The sequence below is a fragment of the Protomyctophum bolini genome (assembly GCF_963924005.1).
Source record: "Protomyctophum bolini genome assembly, chromosome: 16".
Classification (NCBI taxonomy): domain Eukaryota; kingdom Metazoa; phylum Chordata; class Actinopteri; order Myctophiformes; family Myctophidae; genus Protomyctophum; species Protomyctophum bolini.
This window is the reverse complement of record NC_137877.1, coordinates 7387122-7399218: the sequence shown is the minus strand read 5'-3', so window position 1 is coordinate 7399218 and position 12097 is coordinate 7387122. Positions and strand designations below refer to the sequence as shown.

The 12097-nt window shown below is 45.0% G+C and overlaps 2 protein-coding genes across 4 annotated transcripts in view; one reads left to right on the top strand and one right to left on the bottom strand.

Annotated features, from left to right (window-relative positions):
• The window catches only part of cmss1 (cms1 ribosomal small subunit homolog), a 41446-nt gene that overhangs the window by 25303 nt on the left and 4046 nt on the right, over window positions 1-12097 (bottom strand). The gene's annotated exons all lie outside the window — the stretch shown is intronic.
• The window catches only part of LOC308330610 (filamin A-interacting protein 1-like), a 29781-nt gene that overhangs the window by 15285 nt on the left and 2399 nt on the right, over window positions 1-12097 (top strand). Inside the window, exons 1-2 of one of the 3 annotated variants that reach the window (XR_013965506.1) lie at window positions 5802-6021; window positions 7878-8014. Coding sequence is in view for 2 of the 3 variants with exons in the window: in XM_080785551.1 (XP_080641677.1) it covers window positions 7878-10668 (2791 nt within the window). In the remaining variant the exon portion in view is untranslated. Of the gene's footprint in view, window positions 1-5801; window positions 6022-7877; window positions 10669-12097 lie in introns of those variants that run through there. The other 2 variants (XM_080785552.1, XM_080785551.1) reach the window with 2 other exon arrangements.

Sequence of the window (12097 nt, the reverse complement as noted above, 5' to 3'; positions counted from 1 at the left end):
GCTATTTGAGGCCCATATCGGTATCGTTGTGTTGAGGTCTCTCCGGTCGTCTCGGCCCATGTAGTGCCAGAGTCCACTCTGTAATCTAGTCGTGAGCGGACTGGACCCATACTGGGCTCTTTGCCTTGGGAGGAGACGACTAGTCTGCCTCGTAGTGCCAAGCTCCAAGCCCTCTGAACGATCTACTGCGAGCAAACATGTTCAATTAAAGAGCACAAATAGCCACGCCAAGGCAAAAGGGATTTGAGTTTACCATAACTTTGACTTTCAAGTACAATGGAGGAACCTTAAACATCGCACACGTGAAGCCTCTGTGGTCCATCTCAGCCTAATGATGATTAATACATTGAGTAGACAGCATGTCTGTGGTGTGGTGTGAACCCAGCGTTGCTCATACATTCCTGGCTGATAGAACAGAGAGGGTTTTCATCCCCTGTCCTGCCCTTCTCTATACAGTCCATTAGGAACATGTGTCTCTCCACAATGCATTGTACTGCATCTTAGAAATGTAAAACTCAAGTTATGTGGAACAATTGACATGTGCAGACTTTTCTGTGACTGTGACACAAAGTCAGGTCAAGAGATGGTAGAACAGCTGTGTGTGCTTTCCATGTGTGGCCCGAAGTTGTGCACTACATTGTCAATAAAGGCCTCATCCTTTGTAGTAAACTCCCCCCGAAGCCAACTCTCCTCTCTCCTTATGGCTGTCTTGTGTTCTGCCCCTCGGTCCAAAAATGATGTCATGCAGGGAAGCAGGTGATAAAACACAGATGCAAAGACACACAAACACACGCACGCACGTACGTACGCACAATTTACAGACATGGCTGTTTGTCTCCGTCACTATGTTCATTGATATCAGACACACTTTTCCTCACCTTCCCAATCAAGTCATGCTCATCATGTTGAGCATGAGCTGAACTCAATTAATCAAGTATTTTCAATTACGGTTTTGGCTTCGAAAAATGTGCTGCATTCCGGTTCATAATAATGCTCTCATTTTGTCTTGAGTCATAAATAATAGAGCCAGACAGATATATCGGTTTGGCTGTTATATCAGAAATTTACTCTTTTTTTTTTTAACTGCAATTATGCAGCAGATGTGTCCTGAATCTGATTTTAACCACTTTCAACCTGGTGTCCCCATTTTGAGCATTTTCAAAGGTTTTCCAAAAAAGTCACAAAACTCTTCAGTCGGAATCTAATAAATACAGTGCCGTCTCAGCTAGGATGTGGCATGTTTAGAATCTAATAAATACAGCGCAGTCTCAGTTAGGATGTGGCATGTTTAGTTCAGCTCAAGGCAAGCCAAGATGATGACAAGAGAGCCCGACGTCAACAAGAAAAGCTAAACAAATTCAGTTGTTGCACCACAAGGAAATACGACCCATCACCTGATAAAGGAATAAAGGAGAAGAAAAATGAAAAGTTAAAAGAAAAGTTCTTTCCAAAGTCAAAGTGTAAATGATCTTAATATTGACCAAAACAATTGTGATTACTGTATGACGTCTTCCATATTCAAGCAGCCCTAGGCGAGTCAATGATGCACGCAGGGTACACATAATTAAGTACACGGTACTCCGCCTAACTTTCTTAACTTCTTTTATCTACCCTCTTCACCGAGCTCATCCCGCCGTTACTGTTACATCTGGGCTCAGTAGTAATAGTATCCTAAATATTTAACCAAAATAATTTCCTCCTCTTCTGAAGGCTGTTCTCGGCCTCTTTTTCAAAGCGTGCTTCAACTTCAAGAGCCAAGTGCGCCACTTAGCTTGGACAAATACATAACGGAGTCATGTCTCAGTTCAATCACTCACCCACACAGGAAACAAAATTAAATACACTTCAACTGTAACATCCTGAATGTTGATTTAAGAGGCACGGGCCAGATCGTAGCATGTAGTCAATGATAATAGCAGTGTGACGTGGTGCGATCCCTGTTGCGTGTCTAAGAGTGATTACATTGACTCATCAGAATGCAGCCGAACAGACCGTTCCAACCTCATCTATCGGGGGGCATGCTTAAAGCCTGTGTGTGTGTGTACATCGTCTATGATCTGTCATTGAGCTAACTGGTTCTCAATGTTAACCATACACACATGTTCACCACACATGCATGTTCTCTTCTCTTCACCTGTCCACTCACTCAGGCATTTGATTCACCAACACTTCCCAAACTAAAAGCTGCATCCGCAAACCACTTCAGAGCTCTTTCATATTTTCACCCCTAAATTAGTATGGCTATGACTCATCATCTTCAATATAGTTTTTCTTCCGTTTTTGTTTTGTCAGAAATCCAGGCAGGCAGATGGAGGAAGATGATGAGACTAGCCTTTATTGTCCCCCGTGGCACCAACCATTCCTTTCCACAGCAGTACTGTACATATACAGTACAATAGCACATAATAAGAGCAGTAATATTGCTTGTTATATTAGAAGTTTAGAACAATAATAACATTGCATGACTGCATCACTCTGGCCTGTTGTTTAAGGCGGCTATGAATGTGGGTCTTTCGGACTTTTTTTCCAAAGCAAGCCCTTCTAATCTACACTTTAATGTTCTGTACCCCAGCCCAGAACAGTGCAGTGGGTTAAGGAAGGTGGTGCCTTAAGCAATAATATATCAAAATTTTAATGACCTTTCTATTTATATATCTTTTGGTATTCATACAGCCAGCAATGGGTAAAACACTCCACAAAAACATTTTGTCTCTGGGCCACAATCTGCATTCAAATATTTTCCTAGAAGCTTTGTCATTGGTCAAATTGCCTGTCTACTTCCTGATTGGTTATAGTCATTTCGACCGGGTTTTTTTTTTCGACCAATGACAAAGCTTCTAGAAACATCTTTGAATGCAGATTGTGGTCCCTAGATGTGTCACAGAGACTACATTTTTTGGGAGCGTTGTACTCATTGCTGGCTGTCTGAATACCAAAAAATAAATAAAAACCAAAGTCATTAAAACTGACATATTATTGCTTACAGCAGCTTTAATGTGTGTGTGAAGTCTTGAAATTTCAATGCATGCAATGCTTTCTTCATTGCTCACTTCCACTTGGTTCGCAGTGGAGGAAGTGTTGTGCAGGTTCTGCCCAAAAAGGAACAGGACAAAGTGAACTTGGCAATACCCACAGCTGCTCTGTCCATCCCACACACTTACACATCATCTACCATCAGCCTGCACAGCCAGTAATGTGTCAGTGGGGAGAGAGAGAGAGAGAGAGAGAGAGCAGGAATTACCATTGGAGTCTGGAAGTGGTGACGCCTGCCAGAACAGAACCACTCTCGGATCTCAAACCGTCTGGATCCATTCGTTACCTCTGCTGGGTACAGGGGAGGTCATGTTTGGGCGGCACAGCTCCATTTAATTTCATCAGCCTGCTGATAAGGGGCAGAGAAAAGGTCTTGCCTTTGGGATATCTTCCCTGTCCACACTGCTTTTTCTCAGAGCATCCTCGGTGATCCGTCCTGTTGCCATAGTGCAAAGGCCAACCGCTGGGGGACTCAGCACTCACAAATTGGTGCTGTCGGGTGGACACCTTGTATGCCCATGACCGTTCCCGTTTGATTATATTAAAACATAGCAGCTCTACAAGCTCACAACACGTTGCGATATGACACGCTGTGAGGTTGTGCAGTTTTCACTACTTTTGTGTAACGCTCTTGTATGATGAAGTAGGGCTTACTATTACTATTATGGAAAAAAAAACAATCTCTCAGAGACAGAGCTCTGCAGCTGAATCTGTTTGCAACTCCCATTGCACCATCATGTAGAGTTGTTTGTTAGGAATGGAAAGTGTGTGTTGAATGTGAAGTTGAATGGGCCGTGATCCGGTCTCTACACAGAGAATTGGGCGGGTTGACGATAGGTTCCCAGATTGCGGGAAAAAAAGGTTTCACAGCCACACACAGTCTCTCTCACACACACACAGTCTCACACACACACACACACACACACACACACCAAAATATATACAGCGAGAGCAATGAGGATTGAGGCAAGAGTCCAGTCTCGACACAACTGGCCTATTACATGCCGCCATGTTTGAGGGATTTCCTGGAAATGCCTTTGAGGAATCCAATCATCATGCATGTAATTGAGGACAAGCAATGAAGCGGCCAGTCCCTCCTTGAGGGGAAACGGGACCTCATGAACCCTGCTTTAAGAGTTGGTCTGTGGACAGAAATGTTTAGCAATGTGTGGAGGACTCGCTTTCTCACATTCCATTAACTTCAGAGAAATAACTTGCCTTACTTGCCCGTCTTTTCTAACGTATATATGCTACAGTGGCCGTCACAGAATAAAGCATTCAGTGCCCAAATCATATCATCAATTTGCATATATTGTTGCAGTTGGGCAGAAACCTTGTATGTTGATATTTGAACCTTTTTGTTTAAAATAATGCCCTACTTCATCGTACAAGAGTGTCGCACAAAAGTAGTGAAAGTAACACAATGAGTCATGATGCGATGCATTGTGAGCTTGTAGATTGGGAATTGTCACTATTTTTTAATGTTTTTAAAATAATGATAAAAAATGGAACAGTCTTGGACATACAAGTTGTCCACACGGCAGCAACGATAATATATAGATGAATAGCAAAAAAATACCCCCCCAGCCCCCCCTGATTGATAAGGGTGCCAGCTGTGGACTGGCTGACACGTCTATAAATAGAAGTTTCCAGCAGGTCTTTGGGCTGTTTTGCAAATAGTTGCCCGATGACGAAAAGTCACAGGGGAAATATTTCACCCTTAATTGGGGAGTGGACTTCAGAGTTGTGCACAAAAAAAAGACGTGTATTTCCTCCTGTAAAGCAAGAACGACCAGCCATATTAACCATTCCCAGTTGGGAATGCATGCCAGAGTCAGACCGATTTGTATTCCTTCTGCAGCACTTGGCTATAGCATTAGGAGGAGTGTGATCTAGCAAGCATAAAGGTGAAGGAGACGGACCCTTTTTCCCCCCATGACGATTTTTGTCATTCTTATCATGACAGGCATGACTAGTAGTGAGAGCAATGGGGGTATCATCCGTCATTCGTCCCTACTTCCCACCGAGCACCTTGCATTGATTAGAATAATCCATCAGAAAGGCAGAGATCAGAGTGGTGTCGAGGGAGGGCTGGAGTAGAATTGAGATGAATACAGGGCTATACAAGGAAAGAGAAGAACGGGAGAAAAAGATACGAGTAGCGAAAAGAAAAAAAAGGAAAAACAAGAAAAGAAAAACATGAAGGTGGGATGGAGGCTGAGGGTGAACGAGCTAGAGCCAGACTGTGTGGATGAGAGAGAGAGAGAGAGAGACATATGGATGTAATTGTGTGGCGATGAGATGATGTCATCTCTCACTCAGGTTATCAGGCCCCAGGCGCAGGAGCTACAACACAAAACATGTCCTTCTCTTTAAGCGCACACGCGCTCCACGGTCCACACGCACAAGGCACATACAAGTCCTTTTATTAGGAGGGCGGCATGCTAGACCTCACAGTCATGTAGCCTGGCTCCATTGTTAACAAGTTTACTCAGGCTAATCCGGCAAATTGAAAGTGTTAGCCTCTGTAGTTTGAATTCTGATTGAGAGTTAGGCTTCCTTGTGCACACGCACACACACACACACACACAAACACACACACATCCTCTGTCCTTCCCATCAGCCTATCTGGCATGGCTGCACCATGACCTCATCTGGAATGGGCTGAACACACGCACGCACGCACACACGCACGCACGCACGCACGCACACACAGAGAGAGAGAGAGAGAGAGAGAGAGAGAGAGTTGAGGAGACTGTACAGTCCCATATAAGGTCTTGCTGATGATGTAATGGGCGCCTTGGGCTGCCAGTGGGGCTCAGTGTGCAGAGCACTTCTCATAATGTTTGGTTTTCCGGATGGAATGTCCACATTGCTGGGAACGCCGGGACAGGGGGAGAGAGAGAGAGAGAGAGAGAGAGAGGTGGGAGAACATAGGAAATAGAATCTATTCTCTGCGGATATTGAGCACAGAGCCCAACAACACAGGTAGGAACAACCACAGGACTGGTGAACAAGAGCAGAAAGTAGCCTTCAACATGCCTTTAGAAGCATGACAAAACCTTTTGAACACAGCGTGCGTAACTAACAGCCAAGCCATCTGCAGTTTCTTTGTATCTTTGATGCCAAAGAAACTAAATTGAATATTCTTGAGTGAGTCTAAATTAGGTTAAATAACTCTTGGAGAGTTTAAGTAAATACATCGGCTGTGATTTTCATTTAAATTAATCTTAGGCCTTTTTAGTCATATATATTTTTTATTTTCTACAGACCTGCATTTTGTGTTAATTATTAAGAAAGATGTGACGGTGAAACTACTGGGTGCAGCCTGCTAGTCAGTCTGCAACTTACCACCAGTCCACCACCAATGTTTATTAGAAGCTTATCTGCAAGTTTATCGGCAAGCATTTGAAAGAAGAAACTAGAAGAAAGCATATCTGAATTCGACTGACTTTAATAACCTGTATAAACTAGCAACAAAAACACTTTCTTTAAATTTACTTTAGTATTAAAGGGGTGTTTGAGGTTTGACTTACTGAGGCTTACTGTACTTGATTTATTTACTCTCTAAACATCGGAATGTGGTGTATGCCTTTTGTAGAAGCCCACATATTAATTATTAATCAACATCCCTGAAGGCTGTTCTCGGCCCCTTTCTTACTCTTTTTCAAAGTGTGCTTCAACTTCAACAAGAGCCAAGTGCGCCACTTAGCTTGGACAAATACATAGCACAGTCATGTCTCAACTACAATTCATTATACCTAAGCTATGCTTTTAACTTTAACCAAAATACAAGTAGACTGATGTCAAATACATACAAATTGTTATTCTAAATACAATTTAGAATTCACTGCAGCTTCGTTGCTATATGCCAAGTTGCAAGAATTATGCATATTGCTAGGCTAAAGGAAAAAGGCTCATATACAGTAAGCATCCAAATCAATTACAGAGAAACAATGCTGTAATGTATCAGGCACATACAACATTGTTCTACCATCACTCCATAGTTACCACATGGCCTTACTGATACCTTCATGTCATTTTTCTGAAGTAAAAAGATAGCCGATATGGGCTCTGGCATACTAAATGAATAAGGCTAACAAAAAAGATTAAGCCCACCATGGCATAAAACATGAAGTCAATAAGTGTGTAATAACTATGTGTGTATGCTGTATATGTGTGTCTGGAGAAAAGTAAGTAAGTAAGTAGTGACATGAGCAAGAAGACATAGCCAGTCTGTAATTACATAGAGAACAGGGGAAATTCCTGCCTCTGCTGAGCACAAGAGAGGGTGGATGTAAACGGGCACAGAGGGAGGGTGATGGGGTGCAGTCGCGAGGGTACTCAAGGGTTGAGGAACTTCTTAATTAACAAATGTCCCCTGCCATGGGAGCATCTGTCGTGCCAGTCAAAACATTGCACAGTGCATACACACACCCGAGAGCGAGCGACAGGGAGCAACAAGAAAACACAGGACCTATAATGACACGTTCCTGTAGACACAGAGAGACATTTACATACTCTTTGATAGGTGCAAACATAATGAACAGAGAAAGTAATATATGAACAACGTGAAAGTGTGTGCACCTTCTCTACAGAGCTGTGAATAAATTATGTAATTGCTGTATTATTTCCTGGAGGAAAGCAGTTTGTAATGTAAGAAGCGTTCACAGTGGAAAAGAGAAAAAGGAATAGTTAATTGTCCAAGAGAATTGTAAACAGAAGAACGTTGACTTAATGTCTACTATAAATCAAGTCAATTATACAATAAACCAGGCCAATAAACCAGCATTTCACTTTTTTTTTTTTAACTAACATGATTTATTTGTCCCCTATCTCCACAGACTCAAATTGCTGATTGTAAAGGACAAAGAATACCAGGAGAGAAAGGAGGAAGAGAGTAACAGAGAGGCCTCAGGCCTGCAAGAGGAACTGACTGAGCTCAAAGCGTTCGCCCTGTTGGTCGTTAACGAGCAGCAGAGTCTGACGGAGCAGCTGGAAGAGCAGCGCCGGCGTGTCCAAGAGCTCACCACCGCCGCTGACCACGCCAATCAGGAGCTCGCCGCCACACATTCCCGGGCGAAGGAGGGCAAGCTCAGAGCCCTGCAACAGCGGGCAGAGCTGCGCGGTCAGGCCTCCGTCTTACACCGAACGCAAGAAGCCATGACGGCCAAATTGGCCAACGAGGATGCCCAGAACCAGCAGCTTCGACAGCGGCTGGCGGCCCTCAGCCGTCAGCTGGATGAACTGGAGGGGACGAGGGACGCCCTGAGGAGAGCTGGGGAGGAGCTCCAAGAGCTGAGGGACAGGGTGAGGCGTGGGGAGGAGGCAAATGAGAGAGTGGCAGCGACGACAGCACCACCGCTGGGCCTTCTCTCAGAGGTGGAGGCACTGAGGAGGAGGGTGGTGGAGATGGAGGGGAAGGATGAGGAGCTGATTCGCATGGGAGACCAGTGCAGAGATCTGGACCGCAGGTTGGGAAGGGAGAGCAGTCAGTGCCGCAGCCTGAAGGCAGAGGTGGATAAGCTCAACGGCAGAATCAGTGAACTGGACAGGATAGAGGAGGCTTTAGGCAAGAGCAGACAGGACTGCGGCACACTGAAGAGCAACTTGGAGAAAGAAAGAGGAATCACCAAGCAACTGTCTGGTGAGGTAGACTCTCTGAAGGTCAGGGTGAGAGAGCTGGACGCTGTGGAGGCACAGCTGGAGAAAACAGAGGGGGCACTGAGGCAAGATCTAGCCAAACTCCGAACGCTCACTGTGGCGCTGGTAGAAGACAGGAAGACTGTGACCGAGAGGCTCCATCAGGCCGAGCAAAAACTTAGCAGGAGGGAGGATGAACCAAAGGAGCAAAATGCTCCAACAGTATCCATGGCAGTGAGAATGAGAGAGGAGAGACAGCAGGTGTTGAGGTCTAAGGCAGGTCTGGAGGAGAGGATAAAGAGTTTAGCAAAGGAAAATGATGAGCTGCTTGGCAGGCTAAAAGCAGAGGAGGAGAGGAATGGAGATCTGCAGAGCAAAGTCAACATCTTGAGGAGAAGGGCACAGGTCCTGGAAAGTAGAAGGGAAAAGGGGGAAACAGATGAGAAAGAGATGGACATCAATGACCCTCTGTCAAATAACTCTAACCATGGCTGCCAAGAAGAGGATAATAAAATCAAAGAGTTGAGCCAGGAGGTGGACATGCTGCGGAAAAGACTCCAGGAGAAAGAAGTGGTTGAGGGGGAGCTGATAAGGGTACAGGAGGACTTTGAGTCCCTCGAACTGAGCTTTGGGGAGGAGCTGGAGAGGTCCAAGGCCCTAACAGAAGAGCTGGAGGAGGCCAAAAAGGAGCTTTCCAAGTACCAGCTGGCAGAGAAGCAGGAGGTCAACCAGGAGCACCACCTCCTTCGTCGTCTCCAGCAGGAGCAGGTCAAGTCCAGACTCATGGCCAGGGAGGTAGATGCACTGAAAGAGAAGGTGCACAGGCTGATGGGGACAGACGAGTCCATCTCCAGAGTCCAGATGGACCACTCCACCCTGCATAAGAAACTGTTGCAGCAGGAGGCCAGGAACAGAGAGCTGGCTAGAGAGATGGAGGAACTCTCTGGTGAGCTGGAGAGGTACAGACGATTCAGTAAGACTCTGAGACCTGGTGTGAATGGACGTCGTTTTTCAGACCTCCACCAGTCCACCAAGGAGGTACAGACTGAGCAAACAGAGAGCCTGCCTCCAGAGTACAGTAACCTGTCTCCTCTAGAGTTTGACGGAAGCGACGATGAGGACCCCAACCACAATAAGGACCAAGCCATAAAGAGACGGAATTCAACTCCAGTTAAAGACTTCAACAGCCTGAACTACTCAAATAATGTGAGGCGATACAGCGGCCAATCAGCAAATGGCATAGATATGCACTTAACCGCCAACAGAGAGGTGATAAATGGTCACCTTGTCAAGAAAGGGGACGTGGTGCTAACACACACACCAGGGCAGCCCTTGCAGATCAAAGTAACACCAGACCACGGACTCAACACAGCCACGTTAGAGATCAGCAGCCCCACTACAGACGCTGCAACATCCTATACCAGCACAGCCGTCATCCCAACAAGCGGAGCCCCACCCAAACAGAGAATCACCATCATACAAAGTTCTAACTTGTCAGCGGTAACAACCAGGAGCTCCCCTTCCAGCCCCGAAAGAGCTCTGTCACCGCCACTCACCATAACACCCGTGTCTCAGGTCACAAGTCCCGATTCATCACGCTCCGCGACACCTGACCACACCAGCCCCCCTGTGCAGATCGTGACCGTCAGCACCTGCTCCCCGGAGCCCACAGACGTGGCAGGCCAGAGTGTCTTCAGGATGAGTCCAGAGCGGCAGAACAGCTGGCACGTCCAGAGGTCCAGCAGCACCGGCACCAGTCCCAGCGTCTTCACCACAGAGGACAACAAGATCCACATCCACCTCGGAAGCCCCTACATACAAGGAGTGAGTGGTGTAGCCAATGGTGGTGGGTCATACTACTCTCTTCGTCAAGAGCAAAGGACTCAAATTCTGACGAATGGCTCCTGTCACGTCAGAGGTGGTGGCAAGATTACCAGTAGCATCACTATAACTCCTACTACCTCCCCAGTCTCACACCCCTCAAATATTACAGTAAGTGGCCTTTATGATTAACAAGTGAAGTCCACTCCCCAAACCCATCCTGATTAAATCACCCATCCCTCAACCATCCTCCTTACTAGCATAGTGCCCCCCCCCCCCCCCCCCTCAGCCGCGCACACACACACACACACACACACACACACACACACACACACACACACACACACACACACACAGACACACACACACACAGTGTAACAATTAATACAATATATTTGGCATTTCTTCCACAGCTACATCTGTAAAGCATTCTTAACCTAAGAAGTGGGCCCGAATTCAGCCTAGATTAACTCACTTACACAACCCTGTGTGCCGTATGTGAAATGTTGTTTACCTAATGCTTGTGTGAAATCCTCCAGCCTAACCACCAACAAAGTATGTGCCTTTTATCCTTTTGTTATGTTCATTGTTTTTGCCTCCCTACCCTGTCCATTAAAAGTGATTTATCTTGATTTCATTTATTTCATTCTTTCAGTATACTTTTTGGCAGTTTTGGCATGCGTTTGTTTAAACGTGTATTGGTCAAATCATGCCACAATACCAATTAGCAGCAACTGTGTACAAATCAATACTATTGTGCAGAAAGAATATTAATTATAAAACTAAATCTGATGTGACTGTGGTCTTTTATTAATTACACTTGACCTTATTGGTTGACCTCAAGAAGGTAAACACATCAATGCTCCTAAAATACTCCATACTCTATTCGTACACGTTTAGTTAGTTTGCCCTCTGCAAGCTAATTATCGGATCTGAAGTCTATATAAAATATATGGTACTGTAGCTTCAATTAGGTGGACCGAGTGACATGGTACACATCCAAGCACAAAGTTTACATGCAGTCAAACATTACAGTCGAGCAACATGCCATTTTGTCCCATTTTGCCGATTACACAGTATAACAGCCTTTTCTAACTTCTAGTGAAATATTAGATGAACAGCTGTCATGTTTGAGCACTTTGAGCACCCTTTGAGACAGCTACGGCCAAGCCAGGAATTTACAATCTTTATGCAACAACTCACAAAATACATTTTCAGCCAACAGCAACAATTGAGCCATTTTTTTAAATGAACCGGCCAATTTTAATTCTCATCAAAGATTTGCAGTGTAACCGGAGGAACACATTGAATATTAATGCAAAAATCCAACATGTGTTTGCTGGGCTCAGTTATGCATTATGCTTAATTTATACTTCATCATACTATGGTGTTGAGTGCCGAATATAGCTGATGTACAAGTTGACAAGTTAACCCATTCTGAACGGGAACCCATTTTGGTTTTAGCATCATGTCATGCTTTAGCCATTGAAAAATAGCAGATCTACAAGCTCATAGCGCGCCACCGAGTGGCGCGCTACGAGCTTGTAGGTCTGCTATTTTTTGAAAAAACGACTGACATTTTTTAGAATCTGCTCTCAGG